The sequence below is a fragment of the Melanaphis sacchari genome, unplaced genomic scaffold (genome assembly GCF_002803265.2).
Source record: "Melanaphis sacchari strain LSU unplaced genomic scaffold, SCAv2.0 Contig85_pilon_pilon, whole genome shotgun sequence".
Lineage (NCBI taxonomy): Eukaryota > Metazoa > Arthropoda > Insecta > Hemiptera > Aphididae > Melanaphis > Melanaphis sacchari.
The window spans coordinates 1,173,154-1,201,061 of record NW_020271605.1 but is presented as its reverse complement, the minus strand read 5'-3'; the positions used below and the strand labels follow the sequence as shown (position 1 = coordinate 1,201,061).

Below are 27,908 nucleotides of genomic sequence, written 5' to 3'. Positions count from 1 at the left end.
TAATAATAATAATAATAATAATAATAATTTTGTATATCACAACTATAAATTTATCTAAAAACAAAACTAGACCCCTTGATTTAGAGGTGATCACATGTTATATGCTACATAAATAGGGTCAAGTTGGTCAGCTAAGAAGCCATCACGCAGATGCATACGTTGTTTTTCACCGCGCGAATTTATTGGCACCACACCTGGATCAACTACTACAGCAACGCCGACAATTAAATGATGTTCTTCGAGTACCACATTAGTCACTAATGGCACCAAATCAAGTGCTTCGCTCTCATTGCCATCCAGCTCAACCACAACTACCAAAAGATTGGTCCAAGCAAATACAGCACTAAAATCATAATAAGGTTGTATTAATATTAAAGACTCGAACATACAAATAATAAGAATAATTAAATTAAATTGTAAAATATCATACCATTCTGCAATTTTTCGATGACATCGCATAACACTATTTTCAATATCAATTGGATGATAACGCATGCCTCGTAGAATAATTGTTTCATCCAGAGCACCGACCACAAAAACAGCATCATGAAGCTCTGAATATATTAAAAATTATGCATTATAAAATATGTTTGTGATAAACACTAATAAGTTATGATAAATGTAGGAAAAAATTCTTAAACATTTTACTGTAATAATTTTTTACTAATGAAATATCTTTTTGAAGATTCAGAGTTAAAGTACTTATTTATTATTATTATTTTTTTTAAACATAGTTTTAAATTGATTTTATAAAATTGGATGATTTAAGTTTCAAACAAATTATTCTAGGAACTGTTATTTGAAAAAATTCAATATAACAAATAATCTTGTAAAAAAAAAAAAAAAAAAAATAAACGAATAGACTATAAAATCTAATTAATTTAATTTCCATACACATAAAACAATATTATTAAACTGTTAGTTGTATATTACTCACCTGGTAATTCAGCAGTAGCAGTAGCATTACTGCTTAGAGTGGATTGGTTAGACGAAGCAAGTGACAAATCACTAAGAGACATTATGTCAATAGTATCAGTTGAATGTAATGCAACACTTGATGGTGTTGATGTTGATTCAGTACGTCTTAAAAATCCAAGATATCCAGTTCTAGCGTAAACTTCCCCTGTGCTACCAGTGACTAGTCGTGCATTGAATTGTTCTGATCCATTTCCACCATCTGATATTTCATTGCCAAATACACTATAATATCCACTGGCGTTATGCGGTGCTTGTACCCAGATTTCACCCAGATGTGAATCACCACAATGACCTTTTGTGTCTGGATGGGCGATAATGACTTTAACACCAGGTAACAATTTTCCTGATTCAAGCAAGCACAATGAATGTGGGCTACCGCGTTCCACCAAAGAAACTCGATCATTTCTTAAGGCTCTTAGGTCAACATATACACATGATGGTTCAGGGCTAGACGCTCCTTGTAAACATATGGCTACATTCACACGACATCCAAAACTAGTAGACACAGCTCGGGGACTGAGTCCAAGAGCAGAGAACAATTTTGAGAACGATGTTGTCAGGTTTATTCGAGGTCTTTCTTCGGCGACTACAACACATGTCCGTACACATGCTAAATTCACACCTCGTTGTTTTAAAATTCCTACAGATGAAGCCAAGCCTTTGGTACACAGTTCCATGACACCTATATGAAATAAAATGTAAGGTTAGTGGTTAGTAATAATATTATTAAAGTAATTTGTAGTTCTGATGAATAAAATATAAATTACCATATGAACAAAATGTGTCTCGAACTTGATATTGACTAACAGCTGAGAGCCATAAACCAGGATTTATTTCAATTTCAGATGGAGGTATGAGAATTGAATGATGACCAGAATACACACTGAAATTAATTAATAAATAGCAACATTAAGTGATACTGATTACACTTTACTAGTAAATAATTAATATATACCTGCTTAAGCACCACAAAGCAAATCCTAAACCACAATATGGGTCTAAACACAACGCAATATGTCTTGATGGATAAAGTTCACATGCTAATTTCATGGACCTACACAATGATGTGACAGCGGCATGAGACATTTTAATTCCAGCTAACATTCCAGTAGTAGAAACACTATAAATATAAAAATGAATAGAAACACAATATCATTATTTATTGGATTGCTTTGATATACCTAAAGTCTAAATATGCTAGAAGTTCAGCGGTAGGAGCTCGGTAAGTGGGTACAATTTTTTTCTTTGGCATATCATCAGTGTCCAAGATAACTGGCCATGATTTTACATCCACTACATTGCTAGCTTCTTTTGACTTGAGAAGTTTTATGATATTTTGATTAGATAAGACTAATGTAGATTTGCTTACATCTACAATCATTCGCACTGTTGGTAAAGTAGTCTGAAGATTTTGAGGATGAGGAGGTCGTATTGTTACAGGAACAGCACCTAAAACATGAAAATATTTTTAATACTAATATAATAAAATTGTTTATACTTTAGTTTTATTTTTTAACTTACCGACATACAAACAACCATAAAATGCACATATGAGATCAATCCCTGGGGGGAAGATAAGAGCAACATGATCACCAGTATTCACTTTGGCTCGTTCATTTAATAAGTTGGATACTTTCTCTGCTCGTTTATGTAACTGTGAGCAAGTCAAAGTGGCAGCTGCACCGCCTTTTGCATTCACCAAAGTAAATATTATATGATCAGGATCTCTAATTGCTCTCATCTTGAGTATTTCAGAAATGAAAAGATACTGTAAGAATAAAACCATGGTAGATTAACATTTTACAAATAGATTACTTAAATTATATTAGATATCATTATATGAGAATATTTTCTTACAGTTTTGTTTGAATCCGATTCCATATCAATGATACCAATATCACGTCCTTGCGCTGTAGCCAAACGATTACCTTGCACTATTGTTCCAACCATTACTGACGCAGGTCCTACGTCTGAAACAGTCCCGCCGACTAGGCAAAATTATATGAAAACTTTTTTTTTAATTTTTACCCCAATCAATCCCCAAACATAAATATATAATTTAATAATAGATACCTGAATGCACTTCTCGTGGTTTAGGTAAGTTTGTGACACATGTGTGAGGACACATTAATACATTAGCTGGATGTAGGTTTCCATCTAAAAATCTTCTTTTACATTCAGAAAGATGAATTCCTCCTAATGGTGTCTTGGGAAGGTAATTAGGTGGTACTAATGCTAAACAGTATAGCCCAACTTGATGAATAGAATCGACTGCTTGAAGTACTCTGGACATCCATTGAAAACTTTCTTCTTCACTGCATTCAGGTCGTTGTTCAGCAATAACGCATATACGTTCATCGCGCAATACACGTATAGCAAATACAGCAATTCTTCCTCTATATATAAATTTCATTGGTTCCACAGCCAAAACAGTGGCAATAATGTCGTCAGCGTTATGCTTGCGTCCAGTAACTGTCATGAGACCATCTCGAGATCCACACACAAATACAAGTCCTCCAGGTCCAAGGAATCCAAGAAGACCTGATCTTGTATATTCAATTGTATCATTAATAGGTTTTCCATCTTCTCCGATTGGTGAAACTCTGAATGTTGCGTTTGATAAGCCTGGAAGTCCCCAATAATTGCATGTAGTCGTGCTGAGTCCGCCCATACAAATTTCTCCAACTTCGTCAGTTTTGCACATATAAGGTATACCATCCATTTTAACAACTACCATTGAACAATTGGGCATAACTTGACCACAGTCTTGAAGAGTTAATGAAGTAAGTGAATTTTCTTGGTCCACACGAACTACACCATAACTTAAACCAGACATTGATAAGACACCACGCCCAGTTGCATTTACTCCAGCTCTGCCTGGCCTAAAAATTATAAATATGGTTATTTCCAGTAATTTAATTCATATAAAACATGAAATTTACCTTCGAACAGAAACTGTGAGACATTCACTGGATGAAGCACATGGGCACAGAGCATCTGGTCTCAAACCTTTAGATTGAAAAACGGCCAAAAATTGATCACAAGATGATAGAGACCACGGGTTAGCTCCATCACCAACCAATAATAATCTCAATGAACTAAGAACAATATCTTTATGATCTTTGGTCGCCAAAAGACCCCAATGTAAGTCTCGAGACTTGACTACTGCTACACTTGCTGCAATATTTATAAGATTTACATAGTACAAAACTAATTGTAAAACTGATGAAAATAAAATGTTTACCTCTATATTTTGTTATCATTTGCATCCAAGAAGCAGGGTTGACTTTCATCAAAGCATATGGAATATATATCACATGCATGCCATTTAAGATAGATGTTAAAACAGAATGCCATAGGCCAGTTTCACGTTTAAAATCGAGAACACACACCATGGTGTCACCTTCAGTATAGTTACAAGATTGGCTCAAAGCCCGACACTGGTTTAACATGGCTGTGCGACTTACACTTACGCCCATTACAGAACCTTCTTTATCAGTGGTATATTCTATGTAAGATGGAGTATCTTCACCAATATGAGGTGGTGGGCACCAGTCCTTAGGAGTCTTGGGTAGGTGTTCAGTGACAAACCAATGCAACTTTGGCCAGCCTTTAAATGCTACTACATCGCCAGTAGCTGTTTTTGGAAGACCTTTTAGACACACATCAGATGTCAAGGCTACTTGAACACCACAGCTACCTAATAGAAATCCTATTTGTTGTGACCCTGCATCCCTACGAGTTAATGGCACTTCAATTGGCACAGGTACGATTCCAGCGAATATACATCCATAAAAAGAGCACAGGAAGTTTAACGGGTCGCTGTTCGGATAGACTAGAGCTACACGGTCACCGTGTTTCAAACACTCTCCACCACCATTACCTTTGACTAATGGACGGTTTAGGAGAGTGTAGGCCACTTTGTGAGATCTGCTAAGAAGTTTACCTGAAAATATATAAATATTATGAATAAACGTGTTTAAAATAACGATTAAAATAAAAACAAAATATTACCATAAGTAAGTGTGATGCTTAATTTCCCATTAGGATCTAATACAGTAGCTACGGGAGCTTTAAAAGTACTCGAACCATAACGTTGCAAAGCAGTTTCCAAATTACGAGGAAGTCCTGATGGTACCTGTAATGGTTGAAAAAAAAAATTGCTATTTAGTTTTGGGTGTACCAAAATGTTTTGTAACCAATAACTCACGGATAATGGTTCACCCAAAGCCGGAGACATGTAGGCACCCTCTGGTCGCGGTGCGTTGGGATCTTTAGGGTTGGCCGCGATCTCAAGTTCAACATCGTCGTCTTCGTAGAACTCGGGCAGTGGCCGTCGTTTGGGTCGTTTGAGTGTGTTTAACAACTGTTGAATCTTGGCTGACACTTTCCAACGGCCGCTGCTGGACACCGTGCCCATTCCATCGTCACTGGACGATTGTCTGGAATCTCGGCTGTACCGGTTTACTCGATCTGCGGGTGTATATCTCCTGGACTGTGTCACGTTATTCGTAACGTCTGGAGGTTGAGGGTCTGAAAGATGCAATACAATACAATTTAACAGAGCATACCCAATACATATAATAAACATAATATTGTAAAAAGGAGTATAAAAACGCGATTATTTATAGGCGCAATAATATAATGTTCTAATAATATATTATGTCGTTTATCTAATTGTTTGCTCACATGGAGGTCGGACGTTATGCAACATGTCAGCCACTTCAGTCACCTCGGGCTTATTGCGTTTGATTTTATCCTGCTCCTTAGGAGTCTCAATAATAGTCCTGGACTCGTCCCAATAACTGGGACCATTGTTGCCGGACACTCCACCTCCAGGTGCGCCATTAGGAATCCTGTAAATCCAAAACAATTTGGTCAACAAACATATAATAATAATGGATCAAATGCTTAGAAAAATCACGGTATTTCATCAATCGACAACCAAAATATACAATAGGAGGTTTTCGTGCTTACTTGGTGTGCTGGTGATGGTGATGATGCCTGTGTTGCTGCTGTTGTTGCATCGACGACAGGGACTGATGTTGTGGTCCATGAGTAGCAGGGGGAGTTATGGTAATGGCAGCAGCAGCGGCAGCAGTAGCAACAGTCCTTGGATGTGGCGGTGTATCTCTAGCAGACCCACCCGTGCTACTGGTATCCGCTCCGCTGCTACGTTCACGTCCACCGCTACCGCGGTCTTTGACTTCTCCTCGGTCAGGTATATGGTCACCGACGCTATCGTCATCCGAGCTCGAATCTGAAAATAAAAAAATAAAAATTATTTAATGGTTAACGATATGCATTTAAAAAGTAACGTCGGACATAAGTTTTTTTTAGCTAACAATATATATTTAAAATCATAAATTGAACGATAGTTATATATTATTATTATTTAATAGTATCTACTCACCGGTTTCGTTGCGCGCGGTGGTCAATCGATCGGGACTTCTTGCCATAACCGAGGTACGTTTGCTGGGCATGGGCAACGACGGTTTGGGCCTAGACTGCATGGCAGCCAGAGCTTGTTGTACAGCTTCTTGTCGCACTTCTAAAATTACAAAAATACATTTAATTATTATAGTTTCTTGCAAACATCTTCTCAATTGTCAAATTATAAAATATTTTTAACAATTCGATACATTTTTCATTAAATTATACAGTATAAACTACGTTATTTATATTTGTATAATATTTAATATTTTGTATATAATAATAAAGTTAAATACAACTGATATTACAGAGTTACTAAATAGATATTTAGTAGAGTATAAAGAAAACTCAAGTCTACGATAAACCTTTAACCAAAAAAAGCATAGTAAATAATAAAAGCAACTAATTAGTAATTACACATACATACCTGTAAATTATATGAATATATTATGCATACCTTAAAATATTGTTTCTATAAATTCGTTTTAAAATTATAGCACAAGACATAGACTTTTGCAAATAACTAAACAAACGACGTATAGAATATAATATTTCTTTGGCAAATCCCATCATATAAATTACGACTATGCGATAAACGCAATGTAGTATAACCGTAATTGAGTTTAATTAAGTTTGATGAACTGAATTTCTTTCCGTTAATGAAATTCTACTGTAAAATAATTATCAACAAAATATACGTTTGATGTATAGGTACCTACGGTTTAAACATTTTCCTCGAAATAAGATCGTATGATCGTATACTTAATTATCTTATTGAATATTTATTATTGTTATTAGTAGAGTACATAAAATATTAATAAGGAATGATATAAGTTTTAATTTAAAACAAATAAGGAATAATAGAAACTGATTTATTTTTAATAACATGTACCACGAATGTAGTGTTAACATTAAATGTGTATGCTGTAAGGTACCAGAGAATGATTACCTAATGTAAATCATAATTCTAACAAGGCAAAGGTATATATACTATACTACACTTGTTAGTTACTTTTATTACCTATGTAATTAATAATATGTTATCTATATAATTATCATCAGAATTCAGAATATGACCATTCAAGATAATTAAATTTAGGACACTATATGGATAATTCATATTATAGTACTATCTATAGTATTTTATAAAAGGTTAGTCATATGTGTCTGTTCTGATGGGATTGATGCTAATTTGAGAAAGTAGATTGGACTTTTACAATTATATGTTGTTTTTTTTTAATTATATTAAACAAAAAAATTAATTAACTTGGCATATATTAAATAACAACGAATAGTTTTAACAATTATGTTAGATTGTCACTTGCAAGAATAATGGTGATAGTGACAGTCAGAAATCAAAATGCATTAAAAGAATACATTAGAAGTTTTATGGTATGACATATAAACCACGTATACTTATGAAAATATAAATTACAAAACCATTTGAAAAAAATGAATAAATATTATAAACAAAAAAAAGTATGCTTTATTTAAATTCTTTTATAATTAATTGTTATAGGTAGTATGTATAACAAGCAACAGATTTATATAGATATTATACAAGACGATGATCAACCATTATGGTGTTATAGGTACAGCATGAATAAACGGATTCAACTTAAAAAAAAATTAATGATATTAGATCGTAATTATGGATTTATCTAATTTTTTAAGCTACATGTATATATTAATTTACTAACGTATAATAATTATATAATGTATTTTACTCAAAACCTACTAACAATATGCTACGTCGTTAGAATGACAGTAAAATAATTTTTGATGGTTTACATAACTAATGCTATACAACGTAAATATTTGGTTTTTAATTACAATTTAAACGTACAAGATAAACTATTCCACGGTTAAAATGTAAGAGAACAGTATTTATAACAGTTTTAGTGATATGAAAAATATTTTAAATGGTATTGCAACATGAAAAACTGCAGAAAGTTCTAGGCAAAAGGACCATAAAAAATATTACAAGTTTAGTAGATTTGAATTAACGTGCTTGACAAAAAGTGTTTTATTTACTTAAGTCTAAAGTATTTATAACCATAATAAGAAATAAACCGACCTTATTGCAATATATTTTACGATGAGTGTAATATAATATGTTATTGATATAAGTTTATGAATATAGGTAATAAATAAAACATAATAATATCAAAACATTTTAAAAACGAATGAGAATATAAAAACTATTTAATCTTTAAAAACTTTAATTAACTTACATTATTTTTGTTTAATTATTCATAATTTATACCTAACAGTTATTTTACGTAATATAAAATGGGGAATATACCTAATAAGAGTACCTACGAAAAAAATATTTGCAAAACACGATTTCTTTAAAATGTTGATATAATTTTTTAAAGTCATTTTATGAAAATAATAAAATATTCTATCATTTAACGATAAAACAACAACACAGTTTTAATTATAATCCATTGCTATTTTTTTGGTTAGTGATAAAATTGTTGGTGTAATACCTATAAAAAAAAATAAATACACAAAAAGATAAAATGATTGTCCTTCCAACAATTTGGGTTTTGTCCTAGATTCCGGTCAAACGAGAATCTGGGAGATTTAATGATGTTTTCAACTTCCTTTTACAGATTGTGTGAAAATTATTACTTTTAACTCTCAGTTCTAGTTAAATAAAAATATGAAATAATTATCGAAAGTTAAAATTGCAATTTTTACAAATAACATTATAGAATAATATGCGTTGAAATCCGTGCAAAATAAATCATTTTTTATCATTATCTTGATATTTTTCCATTTATTTCAAAATAATATTCAAGTATTTTTGGGAAAAAAAAATGAATATCATTTTTAGGAATAAATACTTTTAGTGGGTACTTCCGAAAATGTACCAACTCTTAAATTGTTTGTCTCTACTTAGTACTTGTAGCAATTGCTATTCGACGTTTTTAAGTGTTCGGGAAGTGAAAGATATACAAAAATATAAATTGCTGATTATTCTTTCAGTTCAGTACAATTTATATTTCATTAAAATAAAACGAGTACTGTTTTTGAACAATTATCCAATAAATTATTTGTATTTTATTATAAATTAATAAAATCTTGATTAAACATATGTAATCAACATGTATACTTATTAATATTTTTTGTCATTTAGTTTAAATTTCGAGTATAGTGAATATTTATAATTATGTGGAAATCGATATTCATTATAGTCGTCCACTAGACAGAATAAATATATACTTAAGACACTTAAGTACGTATTTATAATAGACGAGTATATACAAATCTGTTTTTAATTTAAATTAATTTTTTGGTACTATAATATTTAATTGCTAAATAAATACTATAGTTTTACAATGTTATATTATTAAAAATAAAAATATATCAACAGTTAAATGCAATCATGCAAAATTTTATACATAAACAACATACGTAATAACATTGCATTCATTAAGCTATGCTACCCATATACCTAATACTCTAAATTATGTATGACCGAACATAATATTTGAAAATGCGTTCAATCCATAGTAAATATATAATATTTTGTATTATATACACAGAGATTAATCGAAAATTTACAATTAATCGAACACTCGCAATTATACAGAATTCATTATAAAAATTGATATTTGTTTAAAAGTTGTTTATTTAGCATAATACATGACTATATGAGTAACGATATAAACAATATTTTATATTGAGCACTGTAGAGAGAGAAAAATCTACTCATTGCCATTTATGTGCAGCTAATTTCATTTAATTCATGGGGGTACCCTTGATTATCGGCTAATCTATATAATCAAGCCATTGCTCAGATAATAATACTTTGGAACGTATAATAAATTACCAAATACAAAATAGACACATGACGCATTACTATTATAAACATATTCATAAATATATACTATATTATTTTTGACAAAACAAGCACTAATCTGTGAATAGAACTGACAAATACAAATTTCTATTCTCATATTATACTCACAACTATGTATTTACAATTGACGAAAAAAATTGTATTTCTTTTATTGAAGTCATCGAGTGTAAAATATAATATTAGATATTTCTTTAGTTTGAAACCTAGTTGCATTTACGTAAATTTTTCATTATTTCAATAATTTGGAGTATGTTTTTGATGAGATGTGATGATACATTTTATTTCCACCGAGCCTCAACAGAGTCATGCAGCTGTCTACTTATATATGTATTATAAAATACAATATAATAGGATATTAGCTTATTTAACGCACATATTATACTTAACTTGTTATATATTATAACCCCGTTAGAAATGTAACGTCGCTACGGGTAACAGAGTTAGAAGGCCAAAAGTGTCGGGAAACCGTACTTAATAGTTATTATATACTTATGTCAATGCAATAGTTTCTTATTTTTGTCACCGAGTTAATAAATTATCAAAAAATTTGAAATAACACTCCGGTGGTCTTCGTATTTTATTTATGCGCGGAAAGCTCCTCAGTCGCTAGCGTATTTCATGTCCCTTTGGGCATTATTATAAAAGTCAGGCTGCGTGAGTATTGTGTGACATAATTTTATTATCACACACGTATGCGTATGCTTACACGTGCACTTTAAGTTTTTAATTTATTCACAAGATTTATATACATAAGGAATACGCTACGACGACTGTTTTCTGATATGATTAAATAACTATCGTGTGGTGTTTATATACGTAGTTAGGTTTATATCATACATCTTTTAAACGTAACACATATCGTTTTACGAGACTAATAACAATAATAATGTTTAAGTACGTTACACGGATAGTGTATAAACTATAAGGTACAGTGGTCGTTTAAGGTCGGCATACGTTGATATTTATTAGAGTACAAAATCCTTTCGTGATTATTACATACGATATAATAATATCGTATACACTTAATAATAATATACGCTGCACGGTATTGGTAATACCTATTCGGTATATACGCACAGCAAGTGTTATGTGAATGTATGATTATAGAACAATGTTTTTACCATTCATTATAATTATACTTACCGTACGATATTATATAAGATAGCCGATAGGTGATAACATAATATGCGCGCGTGCAAAGCCGACGAACGAAAATCGTCGCAATTATCGATTTTTCTACATTATATTATATTATATTACAGAATTATTGGTACATCGTTTATGTCGGAATAATATTTTAATTGAATAACGATAAATATTATTTTAATCACAAATTGAAGCAATAAACTATAAGTATGGTATACTTATACTTGTATTCGTGATAAATTTGTATCTATATTTTCAATACAGCCTTGGTGGAAAAGTGAAAAATAGTTATTGTTAAACTTATTCATCAACCCTTGAAATAAAAATGCAGTGCGTACGTGGGAAGAAAAAAAACCAATCGATACAAACGACATTGCCGGTGCGACAAGAGAGCGCCTATCGAATGGACGCTGAAAGCCTTCGTGACGTTGAGAGATAGCTAGATATAATATCAACGTGTATATAGCCGGTCTATGGGTGTACTTTTATATGTGGGTACTTGCACATATATAAATTCAAAGCGAAACTATATTACATGGGTTTTGCAAGCGCATGTCCTCACATAAAGGTTGAATTCGAACAAAACACGTCAACTCTAACAAATTTCAATATATTTTTAAGAAAAATAAAAAAAGGGGTGTAGTACCAAATTACAACTTACCGTGGTTTTCTTTTGTTTTTATAACAAACCCGGCTCTAACAAAATGCCATAAACACTCGAGCTCATCAACGACAAAGGTTCGACACACCTGACCCAGACTCATATACAAGTATCATAATATATAATACTTATAACGACAAAAATCTTTGTACTACGCGTCCAAATACATAAAAACATATTATAATAGGCATACGCCGCGTGCGGTACTTACTTGTGTGGGCCGGTCAACAAGACACGACAATGTTGTTCTATTATGTATATACATATTATAATAATGCTATAATATTATTATAGCATGATAATAATAATAATAATAATATACAGTTTTATCGAATTTAGGAAAAGCAGATTATTTTTAATTCCGGTTTTTCACCAGCCGGACGAGCAGAAAAAAGTAATATAGCACAAGATTATATTTTATACCGACAGCGTATTTTAAACATTTTCACGATGACGATAATATGCTTGTGCACGTGCCAGATTTTATCGCTTCATATTATAAAAAAACGAATGATTTTTTCGCGCATTTCATTATAAAATAATCATCATGGATAAAATATTATTTTATGCCAGAGCCGCAATTGAACTTATACGGAATCGATAGATATAGTAGTGTATCCAACAATACAAAAATATAATGACTAGAAGAACACGCGCGATTCTATCGGATGTTTAATATCTGATTTTCTTTTCGTTCGTTTCGCGCATTTCAACAGCTACAACACCGGGAAACTTACAGCCCCCTGCCATAATATAGTCGAAAATTTAGTGTACAAGGGTACACACTGTGCATAATGCATATATAATATACATATTATGCGATATGACAGACTTTGATAGGTATGTTTTGATTCCGATCACCGCGATGACTGCCGTTGAGACGCATTCTTCGCGAGTCGTTGACCGAATATTAAATAAATAGACGTCGCGTACTCACGTATAAGCGTATATAGCATTGTTGTTTTTTTAACGTCGATATATCCATGGCGTTTTTGAATTAACGCTGTGCATATAGAAGTATTGTAAGTACGAACATAGAGTTATATAATATGATGCATTGTATTATTTATTGTGCATAATAAAAAACCTACGACGACGCACCTACTCGACGATGGACGGGAAATTAGTGAAATATTAATGTACGGACGATTAAACCGAGTTCAAGTCGATCAATCGGATACTTACGAGCGCCAGAGCTATATATGTTCGTACGAAAATACAAATAATAATTGAGGAAGTTTTAAACCCATTGGACTAGTGGAAAAGAGGGTTTGGCCGGCAATTTATATTGTCAACGGAAATCCGACAAGAGGAGCTGCGATCGTTTTGAACGTGGTGCGCACACGCACGTACTCGCTAAGTCGATCCCGAAAATCTGTTTCGATTATATTAAGTACACATTATATAGACGAATAATTTTCATTTCCTTCGGGTTTCAATGAACAACAACTCATCTAATACTTATTAAATACACACATCTATAAATGTATATACGTTTCACTAAATTAATGTATAGATACACAGAAAAACAACGATTAATCATCTATGGACTCAGCAAGCTACTGCGGTGTTATAACATATAATAATTTATTTTAAATAAATTAATTAGAATTTTTAAGACATAATTTTATTGTCAATTTACTATGGAGCGTTAAATTATACTGTTGTATATTATATAGACATAATATTCAAGCAATCATTGTAGGTTCGCTGCACTACAGACGGATAACAACTATATATATAATATATATAATATTATATGTGTGTCCAGTATTTACTCATTGTTCACAACATAAAAAAAAATAAATAAATAAATAAACAATAAAGCGTATTATTATAATTTTATATTTTTTTTAACGTAACAAGTCGTGCGAAAAGGTCCTGAACGAATGTTTACATCGACGGGTTGTATACATCATAAATATATTACAATATATACACTATATAAAGGGTGAAATGAAGATGGCCAATACTTATAAGAATTACAATAATATTAAATTTAGGTATATAAATAAACATATAATAAATAATATTTAGATACAATAAAGTTAGGCAATAAAGACTGGAAAGACTAAAATTGCAGCTCGAAATGTAATAAATAACACGATAGCGTCATATAGATAGTATTAACTAACTTTCTCATCACTAGCAAATATACGCAAAAATACAGGTAAATACTGTATCAGAATACCAAATGCACAATAAATAAATAAAGTGTCAACAAAACAAATAAGTAGACTCCGAATTGGTCAAACGAGGACCCTGAATAATCACAAAGGTTAAACTTCTACTATAATTATTATTTAATGTACACATGACATATGGCAGTCAAATAAATTTTCTTCAATTATTCAAATTTTACAGACTAAAGAAACGAATTCTGCATTTTAAAAACCCATATAGGGCGCAAATGGACCATTTTCTGATATAAATAAATGAATCTCTTATTTCAAAAATGTAAATTTATGCACTTATCTAATAAAAATAGAATATTAGCTTTATGAAAGCTAATATATTTTATATTTGAGGTCCATATAATAATAAATATATTTATTATGTACGCAGTAAGTTAATAAAGTTTGTTGGAACTAAAAAAAAGTATAACAGCACTCTGCACTAAGGTCTAAGCTTATAATATATACTAAATTATAGTTTTTTCTTTTTTTTTGAATTATAAGTAAACACTCATTATTGCGACAAATATTATTGTTTTGGGAAATATTTATTTTATTTTGTTTTAAGTTGTTACAAAATGAGATTTGAAAAATTATTTTTACGGTCTCTTTTTACTTTTTTTTTTTTACTTTTGTGAATAACACAACAGTTTTAATTATAAATTCTAAAACATAATATTTTTTGAGAATTTTAATTTATAAAAATTGGATTCTGTACAAAAGGTAAATAAGTAATAATTAAAGTAAGTTTATAAAGTTTTGATGCGCGGAACATATAGTCACAACAAGTTACAGAGTACTAAACAAAATGTTGGTCTATAAAGTTCCATCCCTGGACGATATATTGCTAGCGGTTCAGTTTCAGCCTGTATCAAAAGTCACAAAAATAGCGGAAGTAAATGACGTAAAACGGATACTGCAGGCAGACGGTATTAAATAAAGTAATTATTGCAACGACAGAAGAAAATCTATAGATACACGTATATTATTATACTACTCGTATACTGCGCGTCAAATACATGCGGACATACATATACTGCACACGATGAATGCATAATAAATATTTATAGGTAGTGTAAAAACACGTCGACTTCTCGAAAGATAAAAATCTCGTGAAGATCAAGTAAATGCGTTATTTACGTCTAAGGAAACGTGCATAAATAAAAAGACAAACAGTTTGCGTGACAAAAAAAAAAAAAAAAAAATTCTTAAAATGATGACTTTTACAGTAAATGTTTTACGCGGTGTAAGTCACATTCTAGAGGATTCTGCATACGTGTAATATATGCGTATTATTATATATATATTACATTCATAAAGTTGCAAATAGCGTTTGAAATCTGGGGGAGGAAAAGAGGCTAATACTGGACTCTATTGAAACTTTACTGGTATTACCAAAATCTTAGGAAAATATTATAAATGTGTACAATTTTCAGTTATTTTTGGAGAAGGAGGAGGAGGCTTACTACAGTTAGAGGGGATATGTACAATATATCGTTTGATAGTCGTCGATATATTTTATTATAATTTATAAGCGTGCGCGGTATAAATACGCACGGCGAGAGGAAAACCCGCAAGAAGATAAAGAAAAAAACCGCAAACGTTCGTTGATCCTATACAGCTGGTGAATAGAATAACATAATACATTATAATATGTATAATATACGAGGATGACGCTCCTTTGCAGCAACGGAGCAACATTATCGTTGACGATGGTAATTTTCGGTTTGTTGCACATACACACACACACACACACAAATATATAACATAATATTATACGAACTGGTTACACAAGAACGGGTTCACGACGATCCGCGTGCGTGTGCGTGTGTGTAATCGTCTCTGCAGCAGCTATTATAATAAGACCTATCGACTAGACGGCGTAGCGGACGTGAGCAGGAAAGGATGCTGGTAGGAGATGTAATATTATACACACGCGGCGTGTACACCTATATATAATATATACGGTCGTTCAGGTACATACACACACATCTATGTATATAATAATCGGGTTAAAATCACGTAATATACGAAGATGGGAATATACTGCAGTGTGCGAGAGGTTAGTCGACTGCGCTGCGCAGAGTAGGCGATCTGCAGTGTATACGCGCGTCGTCGTTGTCGGTGGGAGAAGGGTTGAGGGAAGGAGGAGTCGAAAGCACTGCATATCCTTCTCATATCCGACGTGACCGCTCGTTAAAAACACTCTGCAGCACCGTTGCTAGCAACGTGTGTTATAAATTACGATACCGGTGCGGTAGTTAGATACATATTATATAAGTATAACCTGATACCTGTACCCTATCAGAACATTATTTTTTTAAATTTTTTAACATCATATACAAACTATTTGCTATATATCACACACAATATTGAATATATTCACCGGAAACGTAATGTGTCATTGTGTTTATCGGTGCGCGTGCGTGCGTAATGTACGCCGCCGATATTTTCGACGATCAAAGAAACGTGTAGGTAATACTGTTCTATATATAACAACATTATACAATACATACGTTGCACCTACCTATATATAATATAGTGCTGTTGCAGTTGTCGCATTCATATATCACCGATAAGCTGTGCGACGTATTGTATTGCAGTACGCATACAATGTACGCGGCGTACAACAATTACGACGAGATTTACGACTGAACCGTGAATCAGCGGAGAGTCGTAGTTCCCTCTCGCTCCTCGCCAATCGACGCGCCGGATATCCGATATTCAGACGCGTAAGGATGTGTATAAATAAGAGGCGTGGAGATGAAAAAAAAAATCATATCGCTGTCGATCGAATCAATTACACGCGACCGGCGGTCTCGACGCCGGAAATCTACGCAGAGAACGCGAGTAGCTTCGGTATCATTAACTGACAATCGTATACATATCATCGCGAGCCACTGTAATGTGGAAAATCTTATTTTAAATTTAATGTTACAAACATTTTTCATTTTTCGTTAATATTAATACATACTTTATACAATTATACATGTATACCAAATGCAAGAAAATAATTGATTAGGTCTACGATCTATGTTTACCTATAGGAAGATATAAACATGTATTGAATACATTAAAAGTTCGAGAGGTATTCTCAAGATACTTAATAATTAGGGCTGGGACTTTAATGACCTAAAAAACCTAAAAAAAAAATGACCCTAAATTCAAAAAAGTACAAAAAATGCAAAGATATGCAAAATAAAAACTATATATTTGAACTCGTAGATGACCAAATCACATTTTGTGCTTAAAAAGCTATATCCTGTAAATCCTAAAAAAAAAAATGCAAAATCCTATACTATTCTAACCCTAAGTACTAATAACTATCGCACTATCTTAAAATGTTTGTAAATTTATGAATAGTAAACTATATTAGTTAAATATTTTATAGGTACTGCACAATAGTTAAAAAAAAAAAAAAAACTATTCCAGTATACCTAGTATTCTACTTATATAAAAAAAAAAACTGCAGAAATGTAGTTTCAAATATTAATTGTATGAAATTACTCATATAAAAAACAGTCTTTAACAATTAAAAAAAAAAAAAAAACGACACATGGATAGAATTATAAGGCTCTAGTTATACAAAACCGAGGAGGTTGAAACAACACGACACAACGACGAATTAGAAAAATTTTACTTAACCTATCACGCGCTTATAAACATTATGAATAAATCGCAGAACGTACATTAAACATATTATATCGACAAGAATTTATATTTAACATGGTATTTAAATACCAACTCATTATTATAATAATTTATGAAAATCTTTGCAAAACGTAGACTATTTTACTACATCAGTATTAATACATAATACTTACTGCTTTCATTGAATCACAAATACCTAATTTACACTTTTTCCTTTCATATTGATTACCTATAGTGTTTTATATAGATATAAAATATTAATTTAAAATACAAACGTAACAATTAAGGCACGTTATTATTAATTTGGGTTAAGTACACATTATATAATGCATATTATTAGCAAGCAGAATAATAATTATAAAAGTTTTGAAATAATATTATCGTTCTATAGCATTTATAGAATAGAGAAGATAAAAATAAAAATTATAACGCTTTTTTATTATTTTGTTTAAAATTAAATATTATATATACCAATGCCATTGAGCATTCAAAACAATTAAACTGATTTGTTGCATTATTCGGGCGAAGAGAAAAACACTCCGGTATTTCATTAACAGCTATAGATGGAATTTAATTTAAACATCACGACTTTATAGAGATCCAAGCAAACACTTTTTTTATTACATTTTTTTCTTATTTAGGTATAATATTATATATATATATAAATGTATATACCTAGAATTTTTAATGTTTATTTTACACTGCGCGCGGAAATAATACAGCTACATTAAAAGATAACATAAAAATTAAAAACAGACCATTCTTTTTCATCAACAATGAAAAATAATATATAAAAAAAATTCAAATGTAACGGTTTTCAAATATTAGGCTGGGGTTTTTCGGAAAACACGACATCATTATACGTAGAATATGATAGATACCAGGATATTACATCATAATCTAAGTAATAAACCATTTTAATGTGTATTTAACAAAACAATAGTTATTAATGCCTTAATTATAAATAGTTATGATAATAATAAACCACAAGTATTCGTTATTATTAATTATGTTAATTAAACTGAATATCATGCATAAAAATCGAAATCGTCGAAGTTCAGAGATGTAACAAGGTATGAGGGAGTACTTGGTCCAGACTCTTCCCTTCTTTGAGCCATTTTAAATTATTTATAAAATATATTTATTTAATCTGGATGATATATTATGGAGAATTTATCCTTTATTAACAATTTTGCGGTAACTTGTATAATAATTAAAATTATAACGCATAACTATACAAAGAACGTTCCGTAGCGTTCATATAACATCAAACAAAGTATGGATCTCCAAACGCCCCTTTTGAAAATAATCTATTTGTGTTTTAGTGTAGATATGTAGATTATGTACAGGCTACCACTGGTTAAATTATTGTTACTGATAGAGTATTTAAAGTTTAAATGAGCAAAGTGTATTTACTGCTATTTAAATATAAAAAAATTATTTAAAAACTCGAGTAGTTCACAACTCTATTTAATACATCAGAATTTTCAGAAATGCATTATATTTTTAAATACTAAATTGAAATTACATGTTATCATTCCAAAAGCAAAGCTTAAAAATATTATAAAGATAAATTATAGACAAAAAAATATTTTGTAATTACTTTAAAATATGTATAAAAAAGTTGTTTTAAAAACTTTTAGTTTTAGAAAAAATAAGTGTTCACTGTTAAAATAATTATCCAGCAGTGCTTTATGTACCTATTACCTATTAGGTAATACCTAATCTTATTATTTATTACTTACCTAAATTACTATTATTTCGAAAACAAAACTCATACGATGAGGTCACGCCCCATAATGTTTAATCCGGTTCGCATGCCAATGATCACATTCATACATTATAATAAACAATACAATAATAAGTAATAACACTGACACTGTATTGCATACGTATAATATGAGACTCGCCTGAATAGAATATTGTTTTTTAATCACTATACACATACTATTATATATATTGTATACGGTCAACGACTGACGAGTACTGAAAAACGATGAAATGAATCGTATATATTCATTGACACCCCCAACACACACACATACACAGATATATAGGAAGAGTACTGCATCATCGTAAATATACAATACATATATACGATAAAATATTTGAAAATTAATTATAAATATATGCGTACAATCACTACATAGGTATGTTCGTTACGGCGACGTGCAGAAGTTATTATTTGTTCTCTATACTATATGAAATGAAGATGAGATTAATCATCATTGTTGCCGACCAATCAGACATCGATAATTAGCGATCAAATTTAAAATATTACTATAATACAGCTGCTGATGCTATGTTTATGTTGAGTGTCAATAATAATAATAATAACAATAATTACAATTTATAGAAACCTGTGCACCATACCGCATTACACACCCTTTCGTGGCATTATAAATTATTAAATATTTAGGTGGCTAGGTATAGTTTGATATGTAGGTACACTGTTTTCGAATCGTTTAAAATTCATCCAGAGTAAAATATTTATTAAGCATATTCCGTCCATCTAACGTGCCGTTAACAATAAATAATAGACAAAAACTACTCTTTAGAAAAACGCGATACTAAACACGTGGTATAGCATGTAGTTTCATTTTCCACAGCATAATAAATATCTCGTGCATGATTCATGTTCCGTTTTAACCCTTTACGTGTGTTCGAGGGTTGAAAACTAAGGTCTATTCATTTGACAAGAGCTTTAGATATGTTTAAAAAAACAGTTACGGTTTTCATTTAACAATTTTATTGTTACTGTGATGGTTTGAGTGTTATATGATTTTAAATGAGCTCTTGGTCCGTCCTCGTGCACAAAGGAACATACCATACATACATACTTATACATTATAAAGAACAAAATAAAAAATGAAAGAAAAATGTTAACGTAAAAACTTATGATACCCTATTGCATCCTACAGCGTACTTAAAAAATATCAAATTCATGTATTTATAATGAGAAATAATTTATGGTTAGCCACTTAATATATTTCATATTATAACGACTTTATCACGTGTACATTTGGTTAACATTAGTAAGCACATATTATGCAAATAATGTAAAATATTCCGGGTATCGTTATGGGTTCTCAATTATAAAACGATAAAAAGGACTGTCATTCAACCAGTACCTAAGTTCTTTAGAATTATATAAACCATGTATCATATAATTATTAATAAATTACATATAAAAAATATCATCATTATTTGGAATAGTATTAGATTTTTTCGAGATTTATTTTATTACAAAATTTAATAAACTCAATGAGTATACCTATATACCTATACCTGTTTGTTCTAATATTTTATATTACTCTAATTTTTTCACTCCGATGTTCGTAATTGAAATAAATCTTGATTTGTAAATATTGAATAGGAATAATATTTGATAATGTGTAAAAAATTTCTAATAATAAGTTTAAGTATAATTCTGTAATATAATGAAAAATAGATTTTATATAACTTCTATATTGCACATTCTATTATGTTTAATATGTGTGATACTTATAATATTATAATATGAGTACTTAAATACTCAAAAGAAAAATAATAATTTTACAAATACGTATACAAATTAAAGTGTGTCTATAAATTTTAAATTCACTCCTAAACATTAATATAAATTTTAAAAAAATTGTCTACCTCTAAAAAAAAAATTTAAAAAAACATCATTTATAAGACATTTTGGAATACTAATGTTTGCATTCAACCTAAGTACAAAATAAGAATAATATACAGTAAAAAGTATTTTACAGTTAGGATATTTTAACAGTGAAGCGATGTATATTGATTTAAACGACATATGGACTTGATGACTTGCATATAATCTGTATTCCCGGCAATCATACATTATAAGCTTTCCTAATAAATATTATATATATATATATATTGTGTAAAATATACATAAATTATTGCTGTGCAGCAAAAGTCTGAGGATTATCTCGATTTTCGGATTAAACTTAAAAATGGCGAGAGGTTTTTGTACACGCAAAATCACAAAATGCTTTGTTGAGAGTTCAAATATCCTAGTTTATTAGTATAGACCTTGCAGTGGAGTTCATTGTATTATAATTGGAAAAAAAAACACAATTTTATTCTTCACCCACAGATAATACCCTTTACCTATGTCATATATATTGTTTCATTTTACGATTGAATTGCATTAACCACAAGAATAAATCCTTCTCCGGATTGCAACGCGCAAGTGAATGAAGAGAAAAAAATTAATTCATTCGTATCACGCACGGAACGCCACAAATGTTGTTAATTGAATTTGTTACGAAGCTGGCGGAAAGGAAAACTGAAATTCAAAGTGTAGAAATAACGCGTTTTACACTTTTACGAGGACAATATTATCCCTGCACAAGATTATCTTCTTTTATTTGAGGAGTAATTTGACAAGCACATTTACAAGATTCCCAAAACATACGAATTAGCCGAGAATAATGTGTCCGCGAGTAATATACGAGTATATAAAATGTTATATCATCGATTTCTTTCCCTCAAACTTCACCATTCTAATACAAACACAATCAGATTTAAGGATATGTTGAGTAATGAGAATATACTAAATATTAATTATACTACATATTACACGGTTTCATCTAATATATAGAGTTAGAATGTATTGGTTATCACACGCCTAGACGTCTAGTCTGATTCTTCAATCGTCAGTTACTATTATATGAAGTTAGCAATTATCATGAGTACAAAAACAAAAATATTTTCAAAAAAAAATTTATTTTTTTTTCTTGCCGTTAGGATGATGAGGCCCGCAATGACCCCACCACACGTTTTCAGCGGCGCGTAGCGTGCACAATATATAGGTACCATCAAGCGACAGAGCGAAAGAATAGAATATATGTTATATATTATTAAATCTACGAAGGCAAAATATAATAATATATCAATTAAATATATATGTCACAAACACCATGCACAACACACCACAATACTATACTATACTATTATAATAATGATAATCTCGCATAAAATAGTAATAATAATAATTATAATTATTAAACAAATCGAATAAGGGGAATTCACAAAAGTTCAAGGGTTTTTTTATAATATACCTGAGTGATATCGTTTCTCATTATGAGTGACGCGTCTTTGCGTGCGCCTGGTGCGATGTTGATGGTGTTGATGCTGCTGGGAAGACGGCTGTTTACTGTTCGAAGCCGAAGGGGGACCGACTGTAAAGTACACACAACACACACGCTTGGTTCAGCACATTCAATACTCACAATATATAATATTTATGTAGGTCTTATATACAGTAAACTTAATAATAATAACATGTAATCGTAAATACGATAGGCGCAAATCAAGGACTCGATGATTTCTTCCCTTTGTATGTACAATAATCATACATAGATAAATACTAATAAATACTATATACATCACAAATTATAATATTATTTATGAATATAATACATGTACATAATTATATATCACATAGAGAGCAGTTTTACTCAGTTGAGAAACACGAATACGTAATCAGGCACGTTGATAATTTATTAACCGTGTAACTTTTTATACCCGTACGTATAGCCATTTATTGTGACTAAATTAAGACTTCTAATTATTTTGGATTTACGAAAATTCCAGGGTCCATTAGCATAAAAACGTTTAGTAAAATAGGCACTTTCTGTAATTATATTTCTCAAGAATTAGATTGATTGTAAAATTTTCAATAAGATGTATCAAACATCATAATAACGTCAAATTATATTCGTTAGATCGGTATAAAGTGCTAAAATTGCATAATATTGTATTACGTACTGATCGAACTAATGAAATATTTTATTTTATTAGAAATAGCGTACATCCATTGAATTAAAACTTTTGTTTTAAATTTAATAATTGGATGATGTTATTAAACCTAGATAAATTGTGATACTTTTGACAAGTATATTGTGATTTTTACCTACCGGAAATTAGCGATGAGTCTTAAAATCCTATAACTTTTCAGTAATTACTTACACGTATAAATACCTACCTATAAAAAATAACATAAAATTGTTTTTAATTTATTTAAAAGGTTTTATAAATCGATTTAGTTCTATGGGACATCGCAATATCACCAAAAGGTTTTTATTTAATTATTCACATTACTGAATTTTCTTACTAACAGATTTAATTATCTAATCTATTATTAGTTATTAAATAATAAAATAATACTATTTATTTTATAATAAACAACCAAGAAATAGTTAAATGTAAAAATAAAAATAAATAAATATATCTCAATTTAAATGAATCACCGAAAGAATTTTGTTATTATTTCCTTTACAATAAAAAAATGTAAGTCAATTAGTGTCGAAGGAAAATTACCGAATTTAGGATAATTTAAAAACATAGAAAGTCTGAAGGGTAAACATCGAGTAAATAAAAGATACTCTAAGTACTTATATATATATATAGGTATATATAAAAACAAAATTACAAGCTAAATGGAAATCATTAACATATACCTAGTATATGTTGATTACAGACATTTATATTTACAGTTAATACCTAATAATAAAAAGAATAAATAAAAATGATTAAGGATGTAATTTTATTATTTGCTAGGAATAAAACTATAAATCATTCTTAAATGATTAATAATGTAGTTTAAAATTATTGTATTTATACATGTAAGTTTACTGGTAAATAGATATGTTTAATTTGTAAGTAGGTGGTTATAAAACGAATAGATAATATCTATGAACTCTGTGATTGGTACAACCTACAACGAAAAATATATTTTCAATTTTTAGATATATTACTTTAGAACCCGCCTACTATATAATTTTTCTTTGACTTAAGGATAAACATTTAACACGATATTAATGCATATTTAATATATGTATTTAGTATAGTTTTTCATTCTTAAATATGTGTAGCACACGTGGTTAATGAAGTACACACCGTTTATCATTGACCAGTGATTAAATTCGTTTAGCATGTCACAGCTTACAAAACAAATTTATACTTACCTATAATTTATACACATTTACTACGTACTACCACTATCAGAACATACATTAATAGGAAATCAAATTAAAATCAACTATACATTTAAGTTACACGTATGTATTAATGATAATCTTTATCAATTATGTAATAAATAGGATTGAAAAATATTTATAAAAAACATATATATATATATATATATATATTAATCTTGGTACAATTAATTTGAAAATTATACACATTGGACATTCAAAATTTCAGCAGTAAAAAAAAAAAAAAAAAAAATGTATAATAAATAGTTCGAAAATAATTTTAATTATTGAAAGAAGAATCTGATAAATTTCTGCAATACGGTTATTATAAAATGTGACTTATACAAAATATAAAATAATTTAAACTTGTAAAAATCTATTTTAAATGTATATTAGGTACATTAATTTGTACCTGTTAAATAAAACCAAATATGTATCATGGATATTCAAACTTAAAGGAAAATAAACACAGTATTTTTCAATTTTATTATAAGAATAAAATTATTTTTATCTAGACTAATATATTTTGTAGTACAATATATTTATTGACCTTCTCTTTTGTTGAACAATCCTTTGTTTTGTTATTTTATTTTTTAAGTGTGGACCAGAGTACGGCCATTCGAGTAAGGATATTTTAATACGTTTGATCGTAAAAAAGGATAGACAATAAAGAAGCCTTAACGAAATCAGAAACAAAATACGTATTATAAAAAAAAAATAAGAAAGAGAGTAGATGAAATGATTTGAAATTTATGTTATAGACCAAAAAATGTAAATCGATTAGGTCATTAAAAAACGTGGTAAAAAATAAATAACGATTACAAACCTTGGGGCTGCTTAGGAGCATAAGGAGCCAAAAGTCTTGTCTTCTTTTTCTCGTACCCTTTTTGTGTAATATCACCTGTAAAGAAAATAATAATTTCTTGTTAAAATATGAACCTTTTTAATTGTTAATGAAAAATTATTAAAATTACGCTTAATAAAGGGATAAGGAATTTTTTACAATATTAATAAATTCTACAAACGCAATAATAGTGCTGTTGTTTGATTATAGTCAATTAACTTTTCAAAAGCAGTATACATAAACTTAAGTATGTACAAATAATATATGTATATATATATCAATAATTGTAAATAAAGAATAAAAATATCTTAATTTTATGATGACGACTTCAATATTAATAAGTAATTTTACGCAGACATTTTTAAATATATATTTTTTTAATTTAATTTCAGTCTTCTTATTTATTCCATCTTTTTTTTAAATTGTATAAAATAATATACAATACACATGTATTAAAAAACAAATTATGGAGAATCTTATTTAAAATTTTTAAGGTTTTCAAACGAGCGAAAATATTGTTATTAACATTTATAGAAAATATACAACAAAAATTCAAATTTCTCTAATTGAGTTACACGAAAACACAAAATGCTTGTTGTCAAATTCTGGCTTTGTGTAAAAATGTTTATTTTTCTTTATTTTATTTTTTTATTTTTCTTAGTTATTTTAAAAAGTACTAGGAATTTTCACTTCTCAAACTACCAATTAAATCCAATTTGCTACTAGAAACTACACTTAAAGTTAAAAATCGAAACATTTTATTGTTTCAAAAGTTGATGATAGACACAAAAATAAAAACATATTATTGTAAAATTAACAAATTTATAATTCATTGATTAAAATACAAAATCAAACAAAATAATAATTACAATACTAAATTATCAAAAAAATATTAATTTTATTACGATTTTAAAGAATGTGACTTTTGCATTTTCAAAAGACAATCATTATATTTGTATTAAAATTTTTTTTATAAATTTTAAGACAACAACTAAAAACATAAGATAATTTTAAGTTCAATTGAAAAATATTTCTGAACTTTATATCGATTTTTAATTTTGTATTACCTAACCTACATTTAAATATTAAACTTATTTTAAAATTGAATTGATGGTTACTATGCGTAATATTTGTTTTCAATAATTTTACTAGGAATATTATAGATTTTAATTAGTTCGGGTGAATACAAGTATAACTCAAAATTAATTTAGAAAACAAAATAAATTAGAATGAAAAGTAATGTAGAAAAATAGCTAAGAAAATATATGCGTTTTTTTGTCGTTACAATTATTGCTCAAACAGATTAAATATTATAGATCTCTAAAATTAAAACTATTTAAAAACATGTAAAGAAATATATAATGGTCAAACAAACAAATAAAAGAAAAATACTACATTATAATATCTTATTCGTCATAGAGTTTTAATCTATATATTTTTACAGCGCGCGCACATATTATGTACTATTGGGTAAATAAAATTCAAAACCATTATTCCAGGTCGCACAAACGAGTTTAACGGGATAGAATATTTAACAGTTCCTTTAACATCAACTCCCATGATGATCTGTGTCACATACGAGTACACACATATATACGTGTATATATATTATATGTTTATATGATTCCAGTGACGCTGATGAGCCGTTAAAATTATAAAATTTCGAAATTTCGAAAATACGATTCCGGGAAATTTTAATAAAATATTAAAAACGTACAACGCAAATGCATAATATTATATATTATACAAATAATGTATACGGCGTGCGCTAAATTTAACGAATTCAAGAGAACGACGCAAAATGGTATAGGTGTATATTTTTTTTCTGTACAAACATCCTAAATATATAACAATACATATTGCTACGGAAAACGGAAAAAGACTAAACCATTTCTTTAATAAAAGTATCATGCCATTACACATATTATAAAGGTTATAAATCGTAAATAGTGTATGTATATAATACTCACGGGGTTAGAAGTATAATAGAAACAACCAACTAAGTTTCAATACGCATTTACCTACATTGTGTACACTATTCCGTCTTTCTCACCCGATCTTATACGCGTGTAAAAGAAACATACACAAACTCGCGATATGCATTTTCGTGTATTTTACACAAACCTACATAATATACGCTGTATATATAAAAACAATC

The 27,908-nt window shown here is 29.6% G+C and overlaps 1 protein-coding gene across 5 annotated transcripts in view; it reads right to left on the bottom strand.

Annotated features, from left to right (window-relative positions):
• LOC112602274 (disco-interacting protein 2) overlaps positions 1-27,908 on the bottom strand; it is a 144,965-nt gene continuing 117,057 nt past the window's right edge. For 3 of the 5 annotated variants that reach the window (XM_025350260.1, XM_025350257.1, XM_025350261.1), the window contains exons 2-19: positions 25,733-25,807; positions 22,990-23,109; positions 6,392-6,529; positions 5,956-6,238; positions 5,668-5,834; positions 5,189-5,511; positions 4,993-5,116; positions 4,223-4,924; positions 3,921-4,155; positions 3,052-3,860; positions 2,836-2,966; positions 2,500-2,746; positions 2,160-2,427; positions 1,934-2,098; positions 1,746-1,861; positions 938-1,660; positions 431-554; positions 1-343 (exon numbers count right to left, since the gene is read on the bottom strand). In XM_025350260.1, coding sequence (XP_025206045.1) covers positions 91-343; positions 431-554; positions 938-1,660; positions 1,746-1,861; positions 1,934-2,098; positions 2,160-2,427; positions 2,500-2,746; positions 2,836-2,966; positions 3,052-3,860; positions 3,921-4,155; positions 4,223-4,924; positions 4,993-5,116; positions 5,189-5,511; positions 5,668-5,834; positions 5,956-6,238; positions 6,392-6,529; positions 22,990-23,109; positions 25,733-25,807 — 5,003 coding nt within the window. In that variant the 3' untranslated portion in view covers positions 1-90. The remainder of the gene's footprint in view (positions 344-430; positions 555-937; positions 1,661-1,745; positions 1,862-1,933; positions 2,099-2,159; positions 2,428-2,499; positions 2,747-2,835; positions 2,967-3,051; positions 3,861-3,920; positions 4,156-4,222; positions 4,925-4,992; positions 5,117-5,188; positions 5,512-5,667; positions 5,835-5,955; positions 6,239-6,391; positions 6,530-22,989; positions 23,110-25,732; positions 25,808-27,908) is intronic. The other 2 variants (XM_025350258.1, XM_025350259.1) reach the window with 2 other exon arrangements.